The sequence below is a fragment of the Microcaecilia unicolor genome, chromosome 2 (assembly GCF_901765095.1).
Source record: "Microcaecilia unicolor chromosome 2, aMicUni1.1, whole genome shotgun sequence".
Classification (NCBI taxonomy): Eukaryota; Metazoa; Chordata; class Amphibia; order Gymnophiona; family Siphonopidae; genus Microcaecilia; species Microcaecilia unicolor.
The window spans coordinates 158,754,748-158,782,377 of NC_044032.1; the positions used below are offsets into that span (position 1 = coordinate 158,754,748).

Sequence of the window (27,630 nt, forward strand, 5' to 3'; positions counted from 1 at the left end):
CTACCATACCATAATAGCATTAACTTCCAGGAGTTACACAGCAAGGGCCTGCCGATGAAAAGGCAGCTCCATAAACATTGCAGTGGGCAGCAGAACATCAAAACACCTATTGGGAAAACTAAAGAAGCCAGATTAGTACAGATCAATCCTAAGCAAGCATCAGTGCTAACACAATATTTGGCTTTTTCACATATAAACAGACAGACCCTTGCCAAGTATAGAATAACCATGAACAATAAAAATAGAAATATGTAGATGTAAATTCAACTGAACCCCAAGATACTAGACTCTGTACATAGTGCAGCACCAGAGAAATAGAAACAGTGATGCATGTCCCTCTGTACTGTGTAAAAGATAAGATCTACATTTCAAAAACTGACACGTTCCACTCACTAAATTAAACATTAATAAATAAAACAACAATAGATGATAAGGTGATACCTTTTCATTTTTTTGGCTAGCTTTTCGAGTTTACTGATCTGAGGAAGGAGGTTTTTGGCCTCTGAAAGTTAGTCAAAAATGTATTTAGTCCAATAAAAAGCTATCATCTTTACTTTTTTTGTTTTATTTTTATTTATTAACCTTTAAAGTAGATTAACAGAGCTACCATACTGTTTCACCCTATAAAATTGTTTTTTCTACCTTTGTTGTCTGGCCATTTAATTTTTCTAATTGTGTAGGTTGCAATCTCTGGTTCTGATTTCCTGTCTTCTCTTAATTCTTTTCATGGTCTCCTGTTCATTTCTCACTTTTCTCTCGCCTCATGTCGTCTTCAACTCTTCCACTGCATCCATCTCTAACACTGATAATTTCCTTTCTGCTTTCTTCCATTTTCTGCCCTTCTGTCTACTTGGATTTATTTCATTCTTACCATCCAGTTTTCATTCTCTTTTTTTCCCCCTATGTCTACCTACAGCTTTTCCTCACCCAGACGGTCCCATTCTGCTTCTCTTATTCCCCAGTCTTGCACTCTCTTCCCTCTCTCCTCTTACCATGCAGCTTCTCCTCTGTGTGTGTTTGTGTGTATGTCTCTCCTAGTCCCCCATCAAGCAGCATCTCACCTCTCACCCCCCAACAAACAATCCAGGATTTGTCTCTGTCTCTGTCCCCTCTCTCCAGCTATCCAGGATCTCCTCTTTCCCCCCCTACTGCCTGCATTCCAAGACCTCCCACCTCTCTCTCTCATGCTGGCCATGCAACATCTCCTCTCTGTTTCTCTCCCCCCTCTCAATCCAGGATCCAGGATCTCTTCTGTCTCTCTCCCCCACCCCATCCAACCTTGCCCCACTGTCTGTCTTGCCCCCACCATCCAACAATGTCTCTCTGTCATCACCCCTCTCTTTCTTCACCCCCATCCAAAACTGCCCCTATGTATCTGCCCCCCCCCACCATTGCCCCTCTCTATCTCTCCTCCTTCCACCATCCAGCATCACCCCTCTGTCTCTCTTCCCTCTCCATCCAGCATTGCTTGCTCTCTCTCCCCTTACCCCATTCTCCAGTTTCACTCATCTGTCTCTCCCCCACCACATCATTCTGCCTCGTTCTTTCCTCCTATTTCCCACCTCCAGCATCACCCTATCTCTCTCTCTTTCCTCCCCGTGAGGTCCCTCACTCGCTCATAGATACCTCTGCCTGGCCTCAAGAAGAAAACTAATTGTGAGCTTTCTCTCCCTGCTGCCCACCCATCCTTCTGCTTCCCTAACTCAGTGACTGCAAATAAAGAGAAACCTCGTTCAGGGCTGTCAAGCTTTGTGCGCTGCTATCTGCTCTGCTGGTGTCACCCCCTATGCCCCTACGATGTAGCTTCCTATTCAGGGAGGACTGGCAGAGTCGGCAGCGGCACAAACAGCTCTGCAGCCCCATACGTGGTTTCTGTTTATTTGCAGTCACCAAGTCAGGGAGGGAGCAGGTCAGGCAGGTGGGCAGTGGTGAAAAGAAGCTCGAAATTTCTTCTTTTTTTTTTTTTTTTTGTTCCCACTCCGGATTCGGGGAGACAGTGACCTGGCATGCGTGCAACTTGCTGACAGGGAGGAGGGGAAGGTCGCAGTTCGACTGGGGAGGCTTAGCCTCCCTAATCCTCTTATATGGGGCATCTATGAGGATGACACTCTCCACTATATAGAAATCTATCTCATGTATTTTCACTGTGATAATGTTGAATACCCAACTGGCTTGGTGTACCTCCATGAGAGGGTTCAGAAGCAGTGTCCTAGACCATGGGAGCCAACTTTTCAAAATGATTTTGGTGCTTAATTCAACACAAGTGAACTTTTCCTGGTCACAGTAAAGGAGTTTGTTCAATATTGGGGGTGCTCAAGCACCCACAGAGCTGGTGCTTATGTCCTAATAACTACAATAGCAGTGATTATTGTGTAAATGAGGGAAAAGTCTCAACTACTACAGCTATATTCACACATCGGTGTTAATTTTATAGCATGTAGAAAAAGTCGTCACCGACTGAAAAACCCTCAAACATTTATTTTTTATTCCTATACTTTTCATTGAAAAAAAATTTTTTTTATATAAAAAAATGTCCTCTGAATTGAATGACTGTGATGTCTAAGTGAAACTAAAAATACATTGTTCACTTATTAGAAAAAAGTAAAGCCATTCACTTATCTTGTCATATTCTTTTTTCAATTCTACGCCTGTTCCATCTCAGTACTGTGCCGGTTCCTACGGTCCCATTTCGAATATCTTCATCAGGGAACCCGCTCACACCAAGGTTACCACGCCAGGCATGCTTTGCGTCATTATTATTATCAACGTTCTACAAGATTATCGGCTTATGTCCTAAACCACTTACACCTTAAAGTGACACCTAGGAATAATGTCTGACCAAAACCAAGTAACATTCCCAAACATCAGAATCATCTGGGAAAGGTGCCCCTTTGCAACTATAACTGCTTACAGTACCAGGCAATCAAACAGTTGCTGCAAGGTCTCAGTGGCTGTAGATAATAGGATGATGGAAAGGGATATCATTTTCTATATTTGGTCTTTTGAGTGCCCTGTTGATAGCATAGAATGGTAGGGTGTATAACGGGGAAGGGGTAAAGAGGGGTGCATGTTGGGAAAATTATTGGGGGTTGTTTTAGCATTAAAAAGTTCTGTTTGGCTATTGACTCTTTGGCTAAATCTAGTTGGAAGTGTACTGGATGTATGGGAGAGGTGAGGAGGTATGGGGTCGGTTGCAAAACTTTGTAAGTGTATGTTTCTAGTGAATTGTTTGCCCCTGGTACTGCAAAAATGTCTAGTTGTACTAATTCTAACATATTGTTTTAGACATAGGATAGTTGAAGCAAAATACAACAAATTCTAACTGGATAAAACTGTTTTTGATCATATGCACAAGATCACTTCTGAATAAAAAAGAAATTATGCTCAATGGGTTTTCTTTTTTAGCTGCGTCTATATGCTTTTGCTCTCCTGGGAGAAAAACATCTTTAAATACATACATACCTGCCAAGATACTTCCTACTCCATTGTCACTCTCAGCCAGTGGGAAATCATCGGACAAATCTGCTTTACGTAAGTAATTTCTGTTGAACTGTGCTAGGTGCGTCCTAATCCATAGAAATGAAATTGTCTTGGTAGATGGAAGTTAGTTACAAGCAGAATGTATATTTTCTGCCCCTGATTACACTTCCCATATGTGGGCTTGATATGAATGGCCTGAGCAGGGACAGTGGAATGCTTTTTTGGTTGGGGGCCCAAGCTTTGCCCTAAACTCCACTTTTAGTTCCCACTCAATTTCTCACTTTATGTTTAGTCATGTTTTCTTAAAAAAAAATTTTTAATTTGCAAAACATTTTATTGAATCTTCAACAGTACAAAACCATGGAGATCAATTCTCCTATATTATTCAAAGACAACAACACTCAAGCCTTGACAACAATCATTTTTCCCCTTCCTTTTATTCCACCATCCCTCCCTACTTCCTCTTCCTCCCCCCTCCCCCAAACCCGTTTTACCCTCCCTCCCACCCTCTCTCCCCCCGCCCCTCCTCTTCACCCATGCTAGTACCTGAATTCCTCACTCTCCCTCTACCCTTTGCAAGGTCCCCTCCAAATGTAGCCATTCCTCTGCATTAGGCTTATATTTTCCCTTACGTTTATCTGTCATTTTTTCCATTTCCATTAATAAATGCAGTTTGTCTTTCCAATCACGTGCCAAGGGGCCTGTTTTTTGTTTCCATTTCAATGATATAGTTGTTTTAGCTGCTGCTAAACACATACGTTTTATTCTAGTTTGCCATGCCTTCCCTCCCTTGTTCCCATAACCTAATAGACAGCATTTGGGATCATAGGGAAATTGGATCCCTGTCACTTGTGTGATGAATCCAGTGACGGATTTCCAGAACTCTTGTATAAGCGAGCACTCCCACCAAATGTGAAAATATGTCCCTTTCTCTTCCTCACACCTCCAGCAAGTATCTGAGGCACTTGGATACATTAGCTTTATTCTATCTGGTGTATAATACCAGCGGCTCATAACTTTATACGCATTCTCCTTGACCAACACGCATATTGATGCCTTTTTCACCTCCATACACATCTTCTTCCACTCTCCCCTGCTGAATTCCTGCTTTAAATCTTGCTCCCAGGCTTTCATGTAAGATAGCTTCTCTAAGGTTGTTCTTCTAATGTGATCATATAATTTAGAAATCCCTTTTCCTCACCCAGTTAGGGTCCCCCACAGGTTTTCAAACTGTTCACTCTCTAACCAATTACCCTTATGCCATTTTGCTGCTACCATATAGTTTTTTTACTTGAAGGTAAGCATAAAGATCTGTCTCTTGGAGATCATATTCCCTTTGAAGCTCTTCAAAACTCTTTAGGTTGCCATCCTTCGTGAACTCTCGAAATCTGATTAAACCTCTGTCAAACCATGAGGCCATTATTTTATTCTCTTGGCCCCCTGGGAACCCCGGCTCCTGCGTTAGCCATGCGTAAGTGGATCTACTTTGCGTCCCCCTTAGTTTATGCTTTAGCCTACCCCGGAGCACAAATAAATGGGAAATGAAGGGGTTCAAGGTCAGGGTTTTGTAGTTTTGTTCTGGAATGGATCCCCAGAGAAGTGCATCCAACCGTCCCTCCCGTACAAAAATCTGCTCCAGCCGTGTCACCGGTGAGAGATCTACTCTGCTCCAGACCCCTATTTGCCTCAGTTGCACTGCCCAGTAATACCAAGTTATATTAGGGAGTCCCCTTCCTCCTTGTTCTACCGTCCTCCACATTATTTTCCTGGACAGTCTAGCCGGTTGACCCCCCCCCATATGAATCCTTTCGCACCGAGGATGTATCTCCAAATGTTGCCCGGGAGGGAAAGGTTAGGACAGCTGTTGTACTTGGTGATTCGATCATTAGGCATATAGATAGCTGGGTGGCTGGTGGACGTGAGGATCGCCTGGTGACTTGCCTGCCTGGTGCGAAGGTGGCGGACCTCACGTGTCACCTAGATAGGATTCTAGATAGTGCTGGGGAGGAGTCCGCTGTCTTGGTACATGTGGGTACCAATGACATAGGAAAATGTGGGAGAGAGGTTCTGGAAGCAAAATTTAGGCTCTTAGGTAGAAAGCTGAAATCCAGATCCTCCAGGGTAGCATTTTCTGAAATGCTACCTGTGCCACGCGCAGGGCCCAAGAGACAGGCAGAGCTCCAGAGTCTCAATGCGTGGATGAGACGATGGTGCAGGGAGGAGGGCTTTAGATTTGTTAGGAACTGGGCAACATTCTGGGGAAGGGGGAGCCTATTCCGAAAGGATGGGCTCCATCTTAACCAGAGTGGGACCAGGCTGCTGGCATCGGCGTTTAAGAAGGAGATAGAGCAGCTTTTAAACTAGAAATGGGGGGAAGGCCGACAGTCGCTCAAAAGAGCATGGTTCGGGATAAGGTATCTTTCAAAGATATCACCATAACAGGGAAGATAGAGTATCCTGATAGTGAGGTTGCAAAAGAGATTGTAGTAGATCGGGTATCTTTAAATAACAATAAAAATCAGACAAAAGATTGCCAATTAATACTGTCAAGTACTAAGCATGATGTACTTAGGAACAACAAACATAGTTTGAAATGTCTATATGCGAATGCCAGGAGCCTAAGAAATAAGATGGGGGAGTTAGAATATATTGCACTAAATGAAAAATTAGATATAATAGGCATCTCTGAGACCTGGTGGAAGGAGGATAACCAGTGGGACACTGTCATACCGGGGTACAAATTATATCGTAGTGATAGGGTGAATCGGATTGGTGGAGGGGTAGCATTGTATATTAACGAGAGCCTTGAATCAAATAGATTGAAAATTCTGCAGGAAGCAAAACACTCCTTGGAATCACTGTGGATTGAAATTCCATGTGCAAAGGGGAAAAGGATAGTGATAGGAGTGTACTACCGTCCGCCTGGCCAGGACGAACAGACGGATGCGGAAATGTTAAAGGAAATCAGGGACGCAAACAAACTGGGCAACACAATAATAATGGGGGATTTCAATTACCCGCATATAGACTGGGGTAATGTAACATCTGTACACGCAAGGGACATAAGATTTCTTGATGAAATCAAGGACAGCTTCATGGAACAGCTAGTTCAGGAGCCGACAAGAGAAGGAAAAATACTAGACTTAGTCCTTAGTGGTGCTCATGATCTAGTGCAGGGGGTAACGATACGAGGGCCGCTTGATAACAGTGATCATAATATGATCGGTTTTGATATTGGCATTGAAGGAAGTGAAACTAGGAAATCAAGTACGCTAGCGTTTAACTATAGAAAGGGTGATTACGACAAAATGAGAAAAATGGTGAAAAAAAGACTGAAAGGAGCAGCTCACAGAGTAAAAAACTTGCATCAGGCGTGGATGCTGTTTAAAAACACCATCCTGGAGGTTCAGGACAAATATATTCCACGTATTAGAAAAAAGGGAAAAAAGACTAAACGTCAGCCGGCGTGGCTAAACAGTAAGATAAAGGAAATCATTAGAGCCAAAAAACAATCCTTCAGAAAGTGGAGAAGAGAACCAACTGAAAGTAACAGGATAGATCATAAGGAATGCCAAGCCAAATGCAAAGCGGAGATAAGGAGGGCAAAAAAGGACTTTGAGAAGAAATTAGCGTTGGAAGCAAAAATACATAGTAAAAACTTTTTTAGATACATTAAAAGCAGGAAACCGGCCAAAGAGTCGGTTGGGCCGCTGGACGAAAATGGTGTTAAAGGGGCGATCAAGGAGGACAAAGCCGTAGCGGAGAAATTAAATGAATTCTTTGCTTCGGTCTTCACCGAGGAGGATTTGGGGGGGACACCGGTGCCGGAAAGAATATTTGAAGCGGGGGAGTCGGAGAAACTAAACAAATTCTCTGTAACCTTGGAGGATGTAATGGGTCAGTTCAGCAAGCTGAAGAGTAGTAAATCACCGGGACCTGATGGTATTCATCCCAGAGTATTAATAGAACTAAAAAATGAACTTGCGGAGCTACTGTTAGAAATATGCAATCTGTCCCTAAAATCGAGTGTAATACCGGAAGACTGGAGGGTAGCCAATGTTACTCCGATTTTTAAGAAAGGTTCCAGAGGAGATCCGGGAAATTATAGACCGGTGAGTCTGACGTCGGTGCCGGGCAAGATGGTGGAGGCTATTATTAAGAATAAAATTGCAGAGCATATACAAAAACATGGACTGATGAGACAAAGTCAGCACGGATTTAGTGAAGGGAAGTCTTGCCTCACCAATCTAATGCATTTTTTTGAGGGGGTAAGCAAACATGTGGACAATGGGGAGCCGGTTGATATTGTATATCTGGATTTTCAGAAGGCGTTTGACAAAGTGCCGCACGAAAGACTCCTGAAGAAATTGCAGAGTCATGGAATCGGAGGTAGGGTATTATTATGGATTAAGAACTGGTTGAAAGATAGGAAGCAGAGAGTAGGATTGCGTGGCCAGTATTCTCAGTGGAGGAGGGTAGTTAGTGGGGTCCCGCAGGGGTCTGTGCTGGGTCCGTTGCTTTTTAATGTATTTATAAATGACCTAGAGATGGGAATAACTAGTGAGGTAATTAAATTCGCCGATGACACAAAATTATTCAGGGTCGTCAAGTCGCAGGAGGAATGTGAACGATTACAGGAGGACCTTGCGAGACTGGGAGAATGGGCGTGCAAGTGGCAGATGAAGTTCAATGTTGACAAGTGCAAAGTGATGCATGTGGGTAAGAGGAACCCGAATTATAGCTACGTCTTGCAAGGTTCCGCGTTAGGAGTTACGGATCAAGAAAGGGATCTGGGTGTCGTCGTCGATGATACGCTGAAACCTTCTGCTCAGTGTGCTGCTGCGGCTAGGAAAGCGAATAGAATGTTGGGTGTTATTAAGAAGGGTATGGAGTCCAGGTGTGCGGATGTTATAATGCCGTTGTATCGCTCCATGGTGCGACCGCACCTGGAGTATTGTGTTCAGTACTGGTCTCCGTATCTCAAAAAAGATATAGTAGAATTGGAAAAGGTACAGCGAAGGGCGACGAAAATGATAGTGGGGATGGGACGACTTTCCTATGAAGAGAGGCTGAGAAGGCTAGGGCTTTTCAGCTTGGAGAAGAGACGGCTGAGGGGAGATATGATAGAAGTGTATAAAATAATGAGTGGAATGGATCGGGTGGATGTGAAGCGTCTGTTCACGCTATCCAAAAATACTAGGACTAGAGGGCATGAGTTGAAGCTACAGTGTGGTAAATTTAAAACGAATCGGAGAAAATTTTTCTTCACCCAACGTGTAATTAGACTCTGGAATTCATTGCCGGAGAACGTGGTACGGGCGGTTAGCTTGACGGAGTTTAAAAAGGGGTTAGATAGATTCCTAAAGGACAAGTCCATAGACCGCTATTAAATGGACTGGAAAAATTCCTCATTTTTAGGTATAACTTGTCTGGAATGTTTTTACGTTTGGGGAGCGTGCCAGGTGCCCTTGACCTGGATTGGCCACTGTCGGTGACAGGATGCTGGGCTAGATGGACCTTTGGTCTTTCCCAGTATGGCACTACTTATGTACTTATGTACTAATCCCCCTAATTCCTCCTCAATTTTCTGCAATTCCCCTTTAGGGACTGCAATCGGTAACGTTTGAAATAAAAATAACAGCCTGGGAAGTAAATTCATCTTGACCGCCGCTATTCGGCCCCACCAGGAGAGCCAACCCTCCTTCCATTTATTTAAATCTCTTCGAATGGCGGAAATAAGCGGTGTGTAATTCAATTGATATAATATATTAAGGTCCCAAGGTATATGTATGCCTAAGTAACGGAAACTTCTGCCCGTCCAGCGGAATCCGTGCCTATGGCCTAGTTGTTCTATTTCCTGGTCCGTAACTGTTATCCCCATAAGTTCAGATTTATCAAAATTTACTTTAAATCCAGACAACTTCCCAAATGAGTTCAATTCCTCTATAAGTATCGGTAGTGTTTCTAGTGATGATCCTATGTAAAACAGTAAATCATCAGCGAAAAGTGCTAGTTTATGCTCTGTCCCCCCCCATGCGTACCCCTTTTATTTCCTTCAACATCCTTATTCGTTGGGCCAGAGGTTCAATAGAAATGGCGAACAGCAGTGGAGACAAGGGGCACCCCTGTCTGATCCCCCGGTGTATATTAAAGGGGCTCGACCATCCTCCATTTACCTTGATCCTTGCCATCGGATGTTCATACAATCTTTTCACCCAGCCTACAAATGGAGTCCCCAGTCCCATTTCCAACATCACCTCCCACAAATATGTCCACTCCACTCTGTCAAACGCCTTTTCAGCGTCTACTATAATGTCATAGAATCCCCTCTCCTCTGTGCCCCCCACATCAAATTTAGGGTTCGTCTAATATCTGCTACCTGCCTATGACGAATGAAACCAGATTGATCTTCATGTATCAGAGACGGTAAGATTCAATTCAGCCTGTCGGCCATTACTTTGGCTAGAATCTTGACATCTATGTTTAACAGGGATATCGGTCTATAGGACCCGCACAATGTGGGATCTCTCCCAGGTTTCAATAACACCGAAATCCCTGCTTCTTGCATACTGACCGGGAACTCCTTTCCCGCAAAGCATGCATTCCCCATCCGCACTAGAAGAGGCCCCAACTCCTGTTGAAAGAGCTTATAGTATTTGGCAGTGAATCCATCTAGCCCCAGAGACTTCCCCCCCCTTTAGGCCTCTGATTACCCCTAATACTTCTTTCAGCGTAATTTCAGCCTGCATCGCCTCTCTCTGCAGAGCTGTCACTTTCTGGAGACCTAGTCTCTGTATATAGCCCCTAATATCTGCTATGGTTGCTATTGACTCTTTTTTGTATAAGGTTTTATAGAACTGCATAAATTGATCTCTAATTTCCTCATCTTTATAAAACAGCATATCTTTTGGACCTTTAATTTTGGTGATCGTGTTCTGAATTCTTCTATCCCGCAGGCCTTTAGCTAGTAGTTTCCCTGCTTTATTGCTAAACTCAAAGAACTTCTGTTGCATTAATTGCCTATGAAATTCCATGGTTCTCATCTGAATTTTTTGCAACCCTGCTCTCCATTTTTTTTAGCTCTTCCACATGCTGGAGACCACCCTCCCTTTGATGTAATGCTTCCCATCTGGCCAATTGTTTCCAAACTTCCAGCTCCCTCTCTACCCTCAGTTTCTTCTTATGTGCCCCTTTCTTGATTAGTACCCCCCTCATTACTGCTTTCAGTGCATCCCAAACTATCCCCTCAGATACTTCTCCAGTGTTATTTATTTCCAGATAGTCTTTGATAGTTCTTTTGATTTCCTGACAATCTGTTTCTCCATCTAATAAAGATTCATTGAGTCTCCAGGTATGACCTGCTACTTGCCTGCCCAGCCCTGCTAGGGTCACCCATACAGCTGCATGGTCGGAGGCATGTATGCTCTCAATTTCTGCATCCTTTGTGTCCCCCCATACACTCCGGCTGCCCCAAATGGCATCAATTCTAGCATATGTCCCCTGTACATGAGCATAATGCGTGTACTGCCGTTGTCCTGGGTGTTTCAGTCTCCATATGTCTACAAGGTCTAACTCACGCATTAGCCTAAGACGTTGGCGCCCATTATAACCTCTCCCCTCATCACATCTGTCAGAGTGATCAACGGTCCCCACCGAATAATTAAAGTCTCCCCCCATCAGTACCACCCCCCATACAAAGGGAATCAGTTCTGCCCTGATAGTTTCAAAGTACCTCCCTTGGCCCTTATTTGGTGCATATAGATTTATTAGGGTAATACTACGGTTCTTCACCTTCCCTTTGATTGCTAGGCAGCGTCCCTCTGTATCTTTATATACAGCCTCTTTGACAAACTGCAAATGCTCTTTCGCATAAATCACTAGACCTGCCGTCTTGTTCCCCCTAGAATCAGCCAATGCAAACCCCTCCCCAACCCTTTATTCATAATTAACGATTCATCCTTCTTCCTAATATGTGTTTCCTGTAACAACATTATATCACAATTTAATCTGCGCAGCTCTCTGAAAATTATACTTCTTTTATCCGGACTATTTAGTCCATTAACATTCCATGACACAATGCGTAACCGTCCTCCCCCATCCCCCCACCCTCCCTACGTTCCCCCTCCCTAACCCCCCCTTTCCACTGGCATCCTCCATTTCATGCCAGTTATCCCCTCTAGGAAGCACGCCCTCCTCAGAGCATGACTATCCGATCTATCAGCCTTACAAACATCCCCTCTTTTATAACAGCTAATACAAACATTGCACCCTACCTCAAATCTCATATTTACCCCTCAACTAGTTAAACTGTTGCAACCACTTCCCATATTGGGAGACTTATACCTGTTCACAGTCTGTTTCAAATTCAGGTGCCATCTTCCTTCGCCATTTCGTCCCTTGCAACCCGCGAAGGAGGACGATTCTTCTTTCCCTTGACCCTCTGCCAGCCTGTCTGTTCCTCCCTCCCGGGGTTGCGTTGAGAATATTGCGCTGGGTCTTCCATTCTCAGGACATCTGTACATCCCATCTCCTTTAGAATTTTCCACGCTCCCTGCGGAGACTGGAGCCAGCTGGACTGCATTATCAATGGCTGTTTCTCACCAATATTTGTAGCCCAAAGGGAAACAGCCATCGATAACGCAGTCCAGATTTTTGCAAGTAATTAGTGACTTCCTTAAAATCCCTTCTGCGCTGTAACGTTTTCCTAGCCAAGTCCTGGTATATCCGGAGCTTGATTGTTTTCCAAGTTATATCTCCTAGTTCTCTCGCTCTTTTCCATACCTTTTCTTTGACAGGGAACCTGTGGAAACAGGCCACAATGTCTCGAGGGAGTCCATTCTTTGGTGATCCCAGGCTTCTGTGTGCTCTTTCTAGTTCAACAGGTTCTAGCCCCAGACCTGCTCCATCGCTTGAGTCCTGATTTAGCAGAAAAGCACAGATTTCTTGCATCACTTTCTCTGAGTCCTTATACTGGTCCTCCTCAGGAATGCCTTGAAATCTGAAATTACACCTTCTGGTGCGGTTTTCTAAGTCCTCCATCGCTAATTCCATATCTGCCCTTGCTTGCTGTTCGGATTTCAGGGAGCCCCGGAGTTCACTCACTTCCAGCGTTACTGCCGCCATTTTCTCTTCATTTTCCGCCATTCTGTTACCAATTTCCTTAACTTCCTCGCGTAGCTCCGCTACCGCAGTTTGAATACTGCGTCGCGTCGTCACCTCGTTTTTCAACTCCTTAAACCACCTGGCAAAGTCTCTCTTGCTGATCTCTGCTTCACTTTCGATCTGTTTCTCGGGGTCCGGGTCCGACTCACTTTCTTCGGCTGCCATCTTGGTCCCACAAGGCCGGAGACCGGCTCCTTTGCCAACACTCGGTGCATCTGACGTGTATTTAAACTTTGCCAGCTTTTTCTTTGCTGCCATATTTCGGAAGCAAGTTTTCTTGCGGTAGGGAGTCTATTTCGCGGTATGATGCAGGGGGACGTCTCACTTTTGCTCTAAAGACCGCGGAGCTCACTGATCAAGCAGCCATCTTTTCAGCTGACGTCACTTCCTCCTTCTTTAAATTTTTTATGTAAATCCATGGGCGTAATTTGGAGGAGCAAGGAGGGCATTGCCCCCCAAACATCTTGCCAGTGCAGTGCGGCACCCCCTCCCCCCCTCAAGTGATGCGTCACCTTTCTCTTCCACTCTCCCGTTGGGTCCAGATCTCTCCCTCCCCCCTCCATGCTGCAGGCCTCCAAACTTGCAGGTCGTTCGGCAGCGCCAGTGATATAAGCACTGCCTTCAGCTTGTCCTGGAAGACGCCTTTGTATAGCCACTTCCTGTTCCTGCGTAGGCGTGCTGCTGTATAGAGAAGGCTTCCGGGGCAGGCCGAAGGCAGCACTTACATTGCTGACACTGCCAGTGGCCTGCAAATTTGGAGGCCTGCAGCGTGGGGAAGCAAAAGGGGGTGGAGAGAATATATGCAGTCCCCGTAGGGGGGGGGGGAGCAGTACCAGCAGTCACTTGGGGGGGGGGGGGGGTCAGGGGGAGGAGTGGTACCAGTGGTCCCAGCAGGGGGTTAGAGCGTTGGAGAGCAGTAGAGATGTCCTGTGAATGGGGAGAAGAAAAGGTTAGGAGAGATACTAGACCACAGGGGAAGGGGAGTTGAATCCAGGAAGGGAGAAGAGATTGGGAAAATGTTAGATCTGGGCAGGGGGAGAGCCAGATGAGGTACCATGGGGAGAGAAGAATTAGAGATACTGACCCTGGGGTGGGAGTACAGGTGGAAAGGGGAGGAACATGGGGACAGGGGAAGGGATGGGTCACAAAGGGCAGATGCTGAACATAGGGGGAATAGGGACAGGGTCACAGAGGGGAGGTAATGGACAGCAGAGATAAGGAGAAAGAGGGAATGATGGTGGACATGGAGAGAGAATAAACGTCAAATAGGAGATACTGGAAAGCAGAAGATGGGTGAGACTAGAGTGAGGGGGAGAAGGGGAATAGAGCAAAAGATGACTCGGGGGAGGGTAACAGAGCAAAAGATGGATATGACTAGGGGGTGGGATGGGAGAAAAGAGGAACAGAGCAGAAGATGACAGGGACTTAGTGATTGAATGGGAGAGTGTTGGGGAGCAGAGCAGGAAATTATGGATAGGAGAAACGGAGTGGGCATTTTGAAGGGATAGTGAATACTGACAGTTTTAGGTACAAGATGTGCCTGCTTTGTAAAATGTACATTTTTTTTTCTATTTTTGTATTTTGCAGAATACAGGAGAAAATAAATTTCTGTTTCTTTCTTACCAGTATTTGCATTTGCTTATAAAGTCTGGCTTTTTTGGAGGGGGGGGTCTCCATTTCAGTTATCTGCATGTTTTTTGTGATTCCCTATTTTATATTTTATATCACCTGAGGTCTGTCCATGTTCTGCATGTGCGACTGAGGTGAAGGATTCTGCTAGCATGTATTGTCTGTGTAGGAATGTGTATCAGTCTAGCTTGTCAAAAAAAAAAACCAAAAAGGCACACGACTGCTTACAAAACAGTAGATAAAAAACAACAAAGCAGTGGAATCAAATGCATTTATTGGAACAATACCCGAAGTGGCCACGTTTCGCCCTCAGGCTGCGTCAGGGGTACAAACTATCAAAAGTGTATGTAAATATATCATACACACTAGTAGTTCCAAAAATCTAGTTCCATTTATCTGCTACAGTTGGAAGTAGCAGATAAATGGAACTAGATTTTTGGAACTACTAGTGTGTATGATATATTTACATACACTTTTGATAGTTTGTACCCCTGACGCAGCCTGAGGGCGAAACGTGGCCACGTCGGGTATTGTTCCAATAAATGCATTTGATTCCACTGCTTTGTTGTTTTTTATCTACAGTCTAGCTTGTTTCAGTTTCCCAGTAGCAGGGTATATTGGTGCTCTAGGGCCCAGTGTAATATTTATAACACTGTCTTTCATAGGTTATAGGCCTGTGTTTTTATAGGTTTTGAGTGCCTTTTTGTAGGGTTTTGTGTTATTTCATAAAGTGTCTGGCCCTATTTGAAAGCAGGCTTTGGGTTGGAGGTCCTAGTTGTCAACACCAACAAACAGTGGATCCAAAAAGAGTCCTTTCACAAATGGTGTTTTCCTAAACAAGGTCTTTTATTTTGCATCAATAAAAACAACCCAACACGATACATGTTTCGGCCGTAGAGGCCTGCGTCAGGGGTCTATGGGTAAACATAAATATGAGAATCAAAAACACATAAATACATATAAAAATTAAACTAAATGCAATTAAATTTCCATAAATAAAATTAAAATCAAACAAACTATATTTATATAAAGGAACATACCTATTGATTTTCAATACAAAAGTAATCTGGCAGAACAAATGACCAATAGTTATTTGTCTGTTTCCTGAGAATTCTATGACAAGAAAATCATAAAAACTTGTTACATACCATATACATATAAAAGATCATAAAATAAATTCAACAAAATTATTTTTTCTAAGCACATCATTTTGATAATAGATTTAAAAACAGAAGGATGTCATACATAAAATTTAAAATCAAATCTCAAATATATGTACATGCATATCATAAGTGAAAGAATATATTTAAATGAGAAGTACCAAAAACAATTTTTTTAAAACACAATATGCAAATAACAGGGCATTGATGACACTTTGATACTGTCACAAATGGAAGCTGGGTAATTCAGTTAGGGGTGTTCAAGAAATGGACATACAATGTACCGACAATATTTAGATAAAAACAAACAAAAGATTATTGTATATATTGTTGAGACATTGATACTGTCACAAATGGACACTCGATAATTCAGATAGGGATGTTAGAAAACTTGCAAACGAAATGAAAAATAAAAAAGTAATAAAAAATAAAAATAGATCATAGTGTAAAATCAATTTCCCATTTGATATATTGTTTAATCAATTTTTACATTTAATATATTGTTTGAAATAGGAGAAAAAAGGGAAAAACCAATCAAATTTGTAAAAGAAAAAACCTAAAAAATATAATTCCAAAGAAAACATCCAAAATCATATGTGTGAATATACACCTCTAAAATAAAAACTTGATAAACTTGTGTTTTCTATCAGAAAAATAGGTACTATCTCAATAATGCCACAACCTATAACGTAAAGAAGAATGAAGAACTTGCCACAATATACTACGTGCTCTGACGTGAGTCACTTAAACAGTGAATGAACAACGAGAACAAGAAAATGAAAAAAGAAAAAATGCAAACACTTAAAAGTGTATACTGAAAGCGGAAATGGCTTCACATGTTTTGACGCCAGCAATTAAAATCCAAAAAAAGGGAGGGGGGTTTATATATAAACAATGCTATTATATTGCCATCGCAGCGCAATGTAGATTAAAAAATAATGATGAAAAAATGTATACTAATATTTATCATAGGGCTTGAATGTAAATTCTTCCATTTAAAACGGTAGAAAAACCGTATCTAACGATCACTAATTAAAACATAGCTAAATCTGTGGGATTTTTCACAAAATCTAAAACGGATATACAAATATATATTAATTAAAACCAATCTGCTTGAAGTGATGCCGATGCAGAGTGTAATAGTATGGTGTACAAAAGATCAAATATATTCACATACCGCATACAGTGTATCTCCGCACAGTTATCTGCATGTTTTTTGTGATTCCCTATTTTATATCACCTGAGGTCTGTCCATGTTCTGCATGTGCAACTGAGGTGAAGGATTCTGCTAGCATGTATTGTCTGTGTAGGAATGTGTAACAGTCCTTGTTTCAGTTTCCCAGTAGCAGGGTATGTATATTGGTGCTCTAGGACCCAGTGTAATATTTATTTTTTTTTTCAAGAGATTTTATTGAAATTTTTATTAGAACAAAGGGATACAAATTGGAACAGGGAAAATGGATATTCAAAGAAGTTATCTTAATTGCACATTTTCTAGTAAGTTATGCAGAGTGATAACCTGAAAACCTTTAACATACTATAATAAATTTCTCAAAATTTGAATTTTTATAATTTTTAAAGATTTAAGTAAATATCTTGAAAATAGAAAATATATAAGATGTATAAGGAGAAAAATAAATGATAAGGAAATTGGGAACAAGGAAGGGCAGGAAAAAGAGAAGGGAGAGTAAAAGTAGCTGAAGACCTAAAATGAAGATATGGGTATAATGACCTTTATGCAATAATGTGATAGTACAACAAGAGTTTAAATGACTTGTTAGAATATATGATTTGTTAGAGTACATGACACTATACAATAAAAATTAAGGTATTTGAGAGTAATTACTTGCTTCTGCATATAGACAAATGGTTAACGCGACTCTTTTATGTAAGGTTCCTTTTTTTTTTGTCTACTTATCTATATGCAGAAGCAAGTAATTACTCCCAGTGTAATATTTATAGTACTGTCTTTCATAGGTTATAGGGCTGTGTTTTTATAGGTTTTGAGTGCCATTTTGTAGGGTTTTGTGTTATTTCATAAAGTGTCTGGCCCTATTTGAAAGCAGGCTTTGGGTTGGAAGTCCTAGTTGTCATCCAGAATAAAGATGCTGAATACCAGTGGTTTTCACATCTTGTATATAGAGTTATAATGCAAACAAAAACCTGTCTGCTTTAAACAGCTGTCTGGCAAGGGAACAAATGTATTCAGTTCTGGAGGTGATGGTCACAATTTGAATATTTTTGTGTGGTAAATTGTAAAGGGGATAAAACACTTAACTGGCTAGGATAACTGCATAAATAGGACTGAATAAAACACAGTCCTGTCTTCATGTGGTTCATCCTAGCTGGTTAAGTGCTAAGGGTCTAAGGTTTGGCAATTAAAATTCAATTTAATTAAAATTAAAATTCAATGCGAAGAAATGCAAAGTGATGCACTTAGGGAATAGAAATCCACAGGAGACGTATGTGTTAGGTGGGAGAGTCTGATAGGTACGGACAGAGAGAGGGATCTTGGGGTGATAGTATCTTCAGGATTTGAAGGCGACGAAACAGTGTGACAAGGCGGTGGCCGTAGCTAGAAGGTTGTTAGGCTGTATAGAGAGAGGTGTGACCAGCAGAAGAAAGGGGGTGTTGATGCCCCTGTATAAGTCGTTGGTGAGGCCCCACCTGGAGTATTGTGTTCAGTTTTGGAGGCCGTATCTTGTTAAGGATGTAAAAAGAATTGAAGCGGTGCAAAGAAAAGCTACGAGAATGGTATGGGATTTGCGTTACAAGACGTATGAGGAGAGACTTGCTGAACTAAACATGTATACTCTGGAGGAAAGGAGAAACAGGGGTGATATGATACAGACGTTCAAATATTTGAAAGATATTAATCTGCAAACGAAACTTTTCCAGAGATGGGAAGGTGGTAGAACGAGAGGACATGAAATGAGATTGAAGGGGGGCAGACTCAAGAAAAATGTTAGGAAGTATTTTTTCACGGAGAGAGTAGTGGATGCTTGGAATACTCTCCCGTGGGAGGTGGTGGAAATGAAAACGGTAACGGAATTCAAACATGCGTGGGATAAGCATAAAGGAATCCTGTGCAGAAGGAATGGATCCTCAGGAGCTTAGTCAAGATCGGGAGGCGGGGCTGGTGGTTGGGAGGCAGGGATAGTGCTGGGCAGACTTATACGGTCTGTGCCAGAGCCGGTGGTGGGAGGCGGGGCTGGTGGTTGGGAGGCGGGGATAGTGCTGGGCAGACTTATACGGTCTGTGCCCTGAAGAGCACAGGTACAAATCAAAGTAGGGTATATACAAAAAGCAGCAAATATGAGTTATCTTGTTGGGCAGACTGTGCAGGTCTTTTTCTGCCGTATCTACTATGTTACTATGAATATCACACTTAACTAGTTATGTTTTATCTGTCTGCATATGCCTGGATAGTCAATGCTAGTGTCTGGACATGGCCTGGCATTGAATATCTGGGAATAAAGCTGGCAGTGGTCAGCAAAACATGGACTGAATATCGGGCTCAATATGTCTGCTACTGGAGAAGGATTATATTTTGGTGATACTGAGATTAACCAGAATCATGTTTTATTTTGTATGGTGAATTCGATTGGGGAATATGCTCTAGTTCAGCTCTGCACTCATTTGTTGCATGAGGAAGGCTCCTGTGGATGCAGAATACATGCTTGCATTTAACACTGTGGCAATGCAGAATCAGGGGGTCAGTATTTTTTTATATTGGAGTTCCAGGCAATATAATTTAACTCAAATAATTCTCTTGAGTATAACCAGTGTTAGCAGTTTTTTGTTTTGTTTTGTATAGCTTGGGAATATGAATTGCATTCTTTTTTTCTTGGGGCAACTGCCTGACTAGTGTTTAGAATGAGGGGACATTCTCGCCCTCCTTCCTGATCAGAGTTTTCAGGGGGTCCTCTCTTTGGGTGCTTGGGGGGATGCCAACTCATCCCTCTCATCAGGCAGCAGATTGCAGTGAGCTGTCCCTTGGGGTAAGTGCTGTCAGTGGAGGGGGGGCCAAGGGGAAAACAAGTTATGCCTGAGGGGTAAGTGTTGCCTCTGGGGAAGGAGGGTAGAAAAAAAAAGTGCTACCTGCCTGGGGGATGGTGGTGGGGATATTTTTTTTCTACCCATGTAGCATGGTATGATAAATTGCTGGTAAGGAGGGAGAGAGGGAGGGAGAAAGAGCTTGGAGAAGGAGAAAAAAAGGAGGGTGCTGATATCAGGCCGAGGAAGGGGGAGAGGAAAAGTGTACTCTCCCCTAATTCATTAGAATGTGAAAGGGGGCATCATGAGAGAAATTTCCCATGCTGCTGGCTCAATTCCCCTTCCCGTGCATTCCGCTCCATGGATAAATCCTTCTTATCTGTTCCCTTCTCCACTACTGCCAACTCCAGACTTCGCGCCTTCTGTCTCGCTGCACCCTACGCCTGGAATAAACTTCCTGAGCCCCTACGTCTTGCCCCAACCTTGGCCACCTTTAAATCTAGACTGAAAGCCCACCTCTTTAACATTGCTTTTGACTCGTAACCACTTGTAACCACTCGCCTCCACCTACCCTCCTCTCTTCCTTCCCGTTCACATTAATTGATTTGATTTGTTTACTTTATTTATTTTTTGTCTATTAGATTGTAAGCTCTTTGAGCAGGGACTGTCTTTCTTCTATGTTTGTGCAGCGCTGCGTATGCCTTGTAGCGCTATAGAAATGCTAAATAGTAGTAGTAGTAGTATATATATATATATATATATATATATATATATATATATATTTACTGTTTTGGTATGCTGCCTTCATACTCGGTTTTATTCTGGTGTGTGTATTTTGAATAACCATAATGAATATGTATGAGATATATACAAATGAATATGCTAATGTGCCAAGCCACACCTTTTGCCCCCCCCCCCCCCCAATGAATCGGTCAAACTACGCCCATGTGTAAATTATATAGAGTATAATTATTCATTCATATGGCATATTTACCAGACCAATCAGTACAACTACCCTAAAAATGGGTATACAGCAAAAGTAGAATGTTTCACTTTACAGCTCAATGTATTAAAACAAATTTTGAGTTGGCATATTTCACTCTCTAAAAATTGAACATATTAATTTTCATACCTTTGTTGTCAGATTTTTTTTTTTTATGAATTGGGTTGGTCCTGGTTACCCTATCACTTTCTCTTGTTGATCCTCTCCTGGGTCTCATTTCCATTTACTGTTTCTTCCTATTCCCTGTCGTCTTCTCTTATCTATCTGACATTTATCCTTTTGTTAATCTTTTTTTTTCCATTTCTCTCATACCTATGTACATCTAGATGTTATTCCTTCTAGCTCCAGTCCTCAGTCTCCTTCTTTTCACCATTTAGCTTTTTAATAGCTTTCCTTTTCCTACTGTTACCTCCCTAATCCTCTCATCCCCAACCTCTTTTATTCCTTCCCCAGCCTCCTATTCATTTTGCTTCACCTACTTTATAATCTACCATATCCAACATTTGTACTTATCCCTCGGGACCGTTTCCCAGCCTCATCTCACCAACCCAGCTCCTTCCCTACCATTCATCTCCCACCCACAGTTCCTAAAATATTATGGTCTGAAGAACTAGAAACATAATATCAGTCCTAGGCTGAGAAATATGAGTATTACATTTTGCTCCTTGATAAATTGTTTTGGGAATAAAATGGATCAGTTTTTGACAATGGAGGAACAGGTTACTATAATTTATTTATTTAACACATTTATACCCCACATTTTCCCACTTAGTTGCAGGCTCAATGTGGCTTACACAATACCGTAGAGGCAGGCTCTGGTTCGGTAAAATACAAATACACAATATAGTAGTAGGCATATAAGAAACATAAATAAAAGCAACAAAGAAATAAAGAGGGGGTGGTGATAAAAGTTCAATACGGTCCATAGTTTTGCTGTGTCGCAGGAAGTAGAAAGTTAATTTGGGTCAGGGGGGTAGGCTTTCTTAAACAAGTTGGTTTTCAGTGACTTCCTGAAGTTAAGATGGTTGTGGATAGATTTCACGGTTTTCGGCAAAGCGTTCCACAGTTGTGTACTTATGTAAGAAAAGCTGGATGCATAAATTGATTTGTATCTAAGTCCATTGCAGTCTGGATAATGCAAATTTAAGTAAGTTCAGGATAGACTGGTGCTGTTTCTGGGTGGTAAGGTTCAACATGTATCCAGGAACTTCGCCGTAAATAATCCTGTGGACCAGGGTGCAAACCTTGAAGGCAATACATTCCTTGGTGGGAAGCCAATGCAATTATTCACGAAGGAGCAGCTCATTTGCATGCGATTTCCTTCATGCATGACCTTTCCTTACCGATTCGCTAAGGGATCGGTAAGGGAATGGCTCTTCCGTGGAGTTTAGTGCATCTAGCCCTTAGTTTGTCTGCCAGGCAATTCTTTCCTGCTAGGTAAGGGACTTTGACTGTCATTCCATGGAAGACGGCCCATCACCACAGGCTTCCTGACACAGGAGGTACAAGCCTGTGCCATTCTGCTTGTTGAAATGGGTTCATACCAATCTATGAAAGCTTTCACAGCATTCCAAATAGTTCTTAGGTCTAGGAAATTGATCTGGTGTTGCCTCTTCTCAGCAGACCACCAATCTAGGGTGTGGAGCCCTGCTACATGAGCTGTCTTGTGGTGCGTGGTGAATTTGGAGGGTGAGTCCCTTGTGCAAATTGCTGTGAATTAGCCACCAAGACAGAGCAGTGAGGACAACCCACAAGTTCCCCCTTGTCTAAGACCATTGGAAAGATACGGTCCATTTCACTATCCTCAAATTGAAGTGTGCCACACGTATGACATGGTCTGTGTAGGCCATGTGCTCCAACAACCTCCACATTTGCCAGGCAAGTACCTGCTGATTATGATGGACCTCTGGACCAGGGGCGTATCTGGAATCCGGCGGTAGGGGGGGCCAGAGCCAGAGAGGGGGGGCACATTTTTGCCTCCCCCCCCCCCCCCCCCGCACGCCGCCGCCTCTCTCACCCCCTCCCCGCCGTCAACCCTCCCCTGCTGCTTACTTTTGCTGGCGGGGTCCGACCCGCAATCTTCATATTTCGGCTTCCTCCGTGGCCATGTGCTTCCAGGAAGTAACGCTGCAGCGCTGATTCGTTGAATCTAGTTCGGCGTCTGACGTCCCAGCACGTCAGACGCCGAACTAGATTCAACGAATCAGCGCTGCAGCGTTACTTCCTGGAAGCACATGGCCACGGAGGAAGCCGAAATATGAAGATTGCGGGTCGGACCCCGCCAGCAAAAGTAAGCAGCGGGGGAGGGTTGACGGCGGGGAGGGGGGCCAGGGCGAAATCTGCGGGGGCCCAGGCCCCTGTGGCCCCACGCAGATACGCCCCTGCTCTGGACACAGAGGTGAGAGCCTGTATTTGCTGGGCCAGAAAGAAAGCTTTGGCTCAAGTTACATTTAGTAGGACTCCTATGAACTCCAATTGTTTGGATGGGCTGAGATGGGTCTTGGGACAATTGATAATGAACCCTGGTATCTCCAGCACCCAAATGGTTCTATGCATTGATACCTTTTCGACTTCTTGATTTGTGCTTGACCAGTCAGTCATCTAGGTAGGGAAACACATGCATTCCCTGTTTGCATAGTGACTACTGCTGGGCATTTTGTAAAGACTCTGGCCAAATGGCAATATGAGGTACTGGTAGTGGTGTTGCCTTATGCAAAATCTCAGATACAAGGGTACTTCCTGTGCCTGGGATTTATTTGTATGTGGGTATAGGCGTTCTTTAACTCCAGAGAGTAATGCCGATCTTGAGCCTGAATCAATGGGAGTATGTGCCTAGGAAAACCATTCTGAACTGCTGTTTTGCCAGTTTTTGATCAGGACCCATATGTCTAGGATTGGACAAAATCTTCATGTCTTCTTTGTGACCAGGAAGTACTTGGAATAAAATCACTTCCCTTTTTCCCCTGATGGAACAGGTTCAATTGTTCTGGCCTGTAAAAGGGAAGTGAGTTCTTTTGTAAGCAATTCCTGGTGCCGAGAGCTTAACTTTGAAGCTCTCAGTGGGCAGTGTGGAGAGATGCATTCCAGTTGGAGTGTGTATCCTGTCCAGTGTTACAAGGAGCCACCTTGCTTTGAAAATATTCAGCCTCCCTTCCTCTGCAAGGTCATTCAGAACAGTTACAGGAATTGCAGCTATGCTGTCCTGGAGGCAGTCAAAAGCTTGTTTTTTGCTTTGACTGGATAGTCGACTGGCCTGAGGGAGAGTGTCTGTGAGCTCTAGTAAACTGTGCACAATATTCCACAAGTGGATGCTTATTAAGAACTGGTAAGAAGCTATGCAAGAGGCAAGCATAGCATTCTGATAATATTTCTTTCCAAAGAACTCCAAAGTCTGGGCATCCCCTCCCCAGAGACACCTAGTAGTGGGTCTTGGAACTCTTGGCTCTTTTGAGAGTGGATTTGACCACCAGGAAATGGTGAGGAAACTGAGGCTTCTTGGAGCCTTCTGTACTATGTACATTGAGTCAACCACCTTGTTCTCCTGCTGAACAGAGAGGAGGGCTGTCCCGCCTCTTCATCTGTACAAGCTTAAGGATTCTCTGTATGGCCACGGTCACAGCTTTCTTGGGAGGGACATAAAACTGAAGGATGTCTGACATCTTGGCCCTGGGCTCATCCTCAGTCTCCAAATCAAACGGAATGGACGTAGCCATTTCCCTGATAACATCAGAAAAGGAGAGCTCCTCTGGAGGAGACTGTCTCCTTTCATGTCTTGGGAGTGGTCTGAGGGAAGACCAAGGGATCCCTCCCTCCTCAGGAGGACCTCAGACACTCAGGAGCAGTCAGAATCAAACTCATAGAAATACTCAAGAGTCTGAGTTTCTGCCTGCCTTGTACGTCTGACAGTTTGTTCATGCCTGGGCTGAAGGTAGCAAGGCACTAGGGATCCCCAGTTCCCCGAGAAGGCCCCCTACCTGATCCACTGGAGATAGTAGCATCCTCTGTGGTTCGGTGGAGTCCCAGAACTTTAGAAATAGCTTTGTAACCCGTTCCAGACTGATATATTTCAGCAACTGCTTTTCTCATCTCTTCTGAAATGTTCTTTGATTGTGCCATATAGTTCATCTAGAAACTTTATAGTAACTACTTCACTCCCATGGTAAGGATCAGTATATAGTGAGGTTTAGTTTCAACAGGGCTGGCAGTAATCAAGGTTACCTGTGTTCAATCAGCTGAATCTAATTATCAAATTTGTTTAATTGTTGATTAAGGGAGCAGTTAGTTTTTCACATAAGTGATATGGGTGTTAGGTAACTTTGTTCCTTAAATAAATGAAATGATAATTTAAAAACTGTGTTTTGTGTTTACTAATGCTCCCTTTGTCTAATATTACATTTTGTTTAAAGATCAGAAGCCATTCATTTTGGCATATATGCAATAATAGGGGAAATCAGGAGTTGGGTAGATACTTTTTCACATCACTGTATGAGCATGTACACATATGTATATGCTAGCATGCCACCTAAGAACGATTCTGTAAATATGCAACTATTTTGCACAGTGTATATTTGCAAAAGCATAAAGCATGGGTAGAGCTCCCACTGACATATCTAACTTATAGTATACTGTAAGTTACGTACATATCTTCCATATCGGGGCACTCACACATCCACCATGTTTATGGCTGGCATAAGTGTGGATGTTTAATTATTATGTGCATCTATACCAGAGAACAGAACCTAGGCATCAAAGTCCCTTTATAAAATAGGGTCTTACTGCCAGGCCTTAGGATGCCTATATGGAGGTGCACAGATATAGAATTGCCCCTATTTGTAAATGGGCACCCTGAAGTCAAGTACTAGGATCCTATGTATAACAGAACTCAGGTTCCTTTATAGAATGCTGGTATAACCCAGTATAAATGCACCTGGCATAAGGATGGGCACCTAAATGCAGTGTGTAATTTTCAGCATTCTGTAAGTTAAGTGCATAAGTGGAAGACTGGCACATGCTCCACTCCTCTATATGCTAGTAATTTAAACGTTTACCCATGGAATTTGTGCAGAAATGTTACCGCTAAGTTTATAGAATTGCCCTTATAGTGTGTAAAAGACCATTTTCCTGTTAAGCGGTATTATGTAAGTATGTGCCAAGATGTGATGACATGTATTTCACATTTACATATGTTGATTATCAAATTTTTTAATGTCCACAAGTTCTTTTGCAACCTTTGCGTGAGCATTTGGACCAGCATCAATGCCTGCAAAGTTGTTATAGAATACATCCAGTCCGCTCCTAATTTAAGTGTCAGGATTTACATCAAGTTTTACTTGGCATAACTGCCCATGATTAAATGTAGTTGTGCAAACTGGCACTCAGCATATTCTATAAACCACGTGGAAATATAGGCTTAGGCGAATTTCATTTTGATACCGATATATATATATATATATAATCTAGACCTCTATGTATAGCAGCTGAAAACCGAAAGGCAAGCTATATGTTGACAGGCTGCTGGTGAATGTATAACTTGCTCTGAATGTTGGCCTCATTGATTTTACTCTTAACCTGGCAGTGGGTGTGGGTGAACTGTGAGGTATGAGATCTTTTAACACTTGCATTTATTTCCTAGTCTGCAATTAACTGTTGAACTCTGGCATAATTTGTGTTACTGTAATTGGTAACAGTACTTGTTTGCCTTTTTTGGAAGTGGTCTCAGGCATGAGACGCTAAAATTATTCACCATTCTTTTCACGCTGGAGATAGCAGTTTGCGTGTTTCTACTTGGTGGGGCTTAATTTGCCGATAAAAAGGAAGTGGAACTGTGGAGCTAGGAAAGGCTTGGGTGGGCCAGAAGCAGGAGCAAAAGGAGAGGAGAAGATGGATTAGGGTTTATAGTAACTGTTCTCTCTATAACTTACCCTCCTCTTCTCTGCAGACTGCTTGGAAAGGAGGGACTAGAGCAAAATGCCCTTGCTTCTCTGAATTCTGAAAATAGGTGGTGAAACTGCATCCTAGGCCATTATCCCACAAATTAAGCCGTATTACATTGTAAATTGTGTTGGAATCCAGTTTAAAGGTATTATATACATCTAACATAATTTTCTTTTTATTGTTACTGAACCTATTAAAATACATGAGTAATGTCAGGGGTGAATTAATCTTGCCAGGTATTTGTATAATATTTCTGTGGAATTAATTCAAAGCAAATTTTTTTTTTTTTTTTTTTTGCCTGTGCAGTTAGCAGTGGGCCTTCCAGCACCGTGTCTAGTGCAGGTCCATCATCTCCTACAGAGAACCTCCCTCACACCAGCATTAAAGATGGAATTCAACAGCAAGACGAGGAGCTTCAAACAAAGCTGGATCTATCTTCCTGAACAAAGATGTGCAACTTCTCTCTCTCTCTCTCTGCTTTTAGAAAGGAGAAAATTTAGATTAAATATGGTATTTAAAAACAAACAAACATAGTTTCTTCCTCTATGTTCCATCAATATATGTATAGACAGCATTCAGGGTTTTTTTTATCTGTATATTGTACACTGTATAAATAAATAAAATTATAATAAAATATTTTAAAGAAACCTTGAGTAAAGTAAATTTACTGTAAGATTTTCATTAAGAAAAGTAAATGCCTACTGTACCTGAATGTAACTTGTCTTGAGCTCCTGGAAAGATATAAACTTAAATCAAAAATTCTAAATTTGACTCACTGTAGTTAAACTATTTAGGGGCGCTTGTATGACGGTGTGGCAAAAAGCTGCCTTTGTTTGCCTCTGCATGGATTTTTCCTGAGTGCCTAGGTTATTTTTGCCTCAGCTGTAAATTAGCCAATTTTCCATTCTTTGTATTAATGGACATGCGCTAAAGTTGCCATTAGAGCACAGCAATTAATAAAAATTAGTAAGTGAGCACTTAGCACCACTGATTTTGTAGGTGGTAAGGACTCACATGGTAATCCTACGATAAGCAGTTAGCCTGCGGTAACGTAGCTGCGCTAATTGATTAGCACAGGAATGCCCTGTCCAGCCACGATCAGGGAACAGACCGCAGAAGTTTGCCCAGCACTGGCTTTGCTTCCCAGTTATTGGTGTTGCCATTTAATCACCGCTAAGCTTGTTTGGTTGAATTCCTTTGTGTTTATCCCACTCATTTTTAAATTCTGTTATTGTTTTCATCTCCACCACCTCCTGTGGGAGGGCA

The 27,630-nt window shown here is 42.5% G+C and overlaps 1 protein-coding gene across 8 annotated transcripts in view; it reads left to right on the top strand.

Moving 5' to 3' along the window:
* The window catches only part of PPIP5K2 (diphosphoinositol pentakisphosphate kinase 2), a 397,208-nt gene extending 370,241 nt beyond the window's left edge, over positions 1-26,967 (top strand). For all 8 annotated transcript variants that reach the window (XM_030193432.1, XM_030193434.1, XM_030193437.1 and 5 more), the window contains 2 exons: positions 3,406-3,531; positions 26,671-26,967. In XM_030193432.1, the coding sequence (XP_030049292.1) occupies positions 3,406-3,531; positions 26,671-26,807 (263 nt within the window). In that variant the 3' untranslated portion in view covers positions 26,808-26,967. The remainder of the gene's footprint in view (positions 1-3,405; positions 3,532-26,670) is intronic.
* The last annotated feature ends 663 nt before the right edge of the window (positions 26,968-27,630 follow it).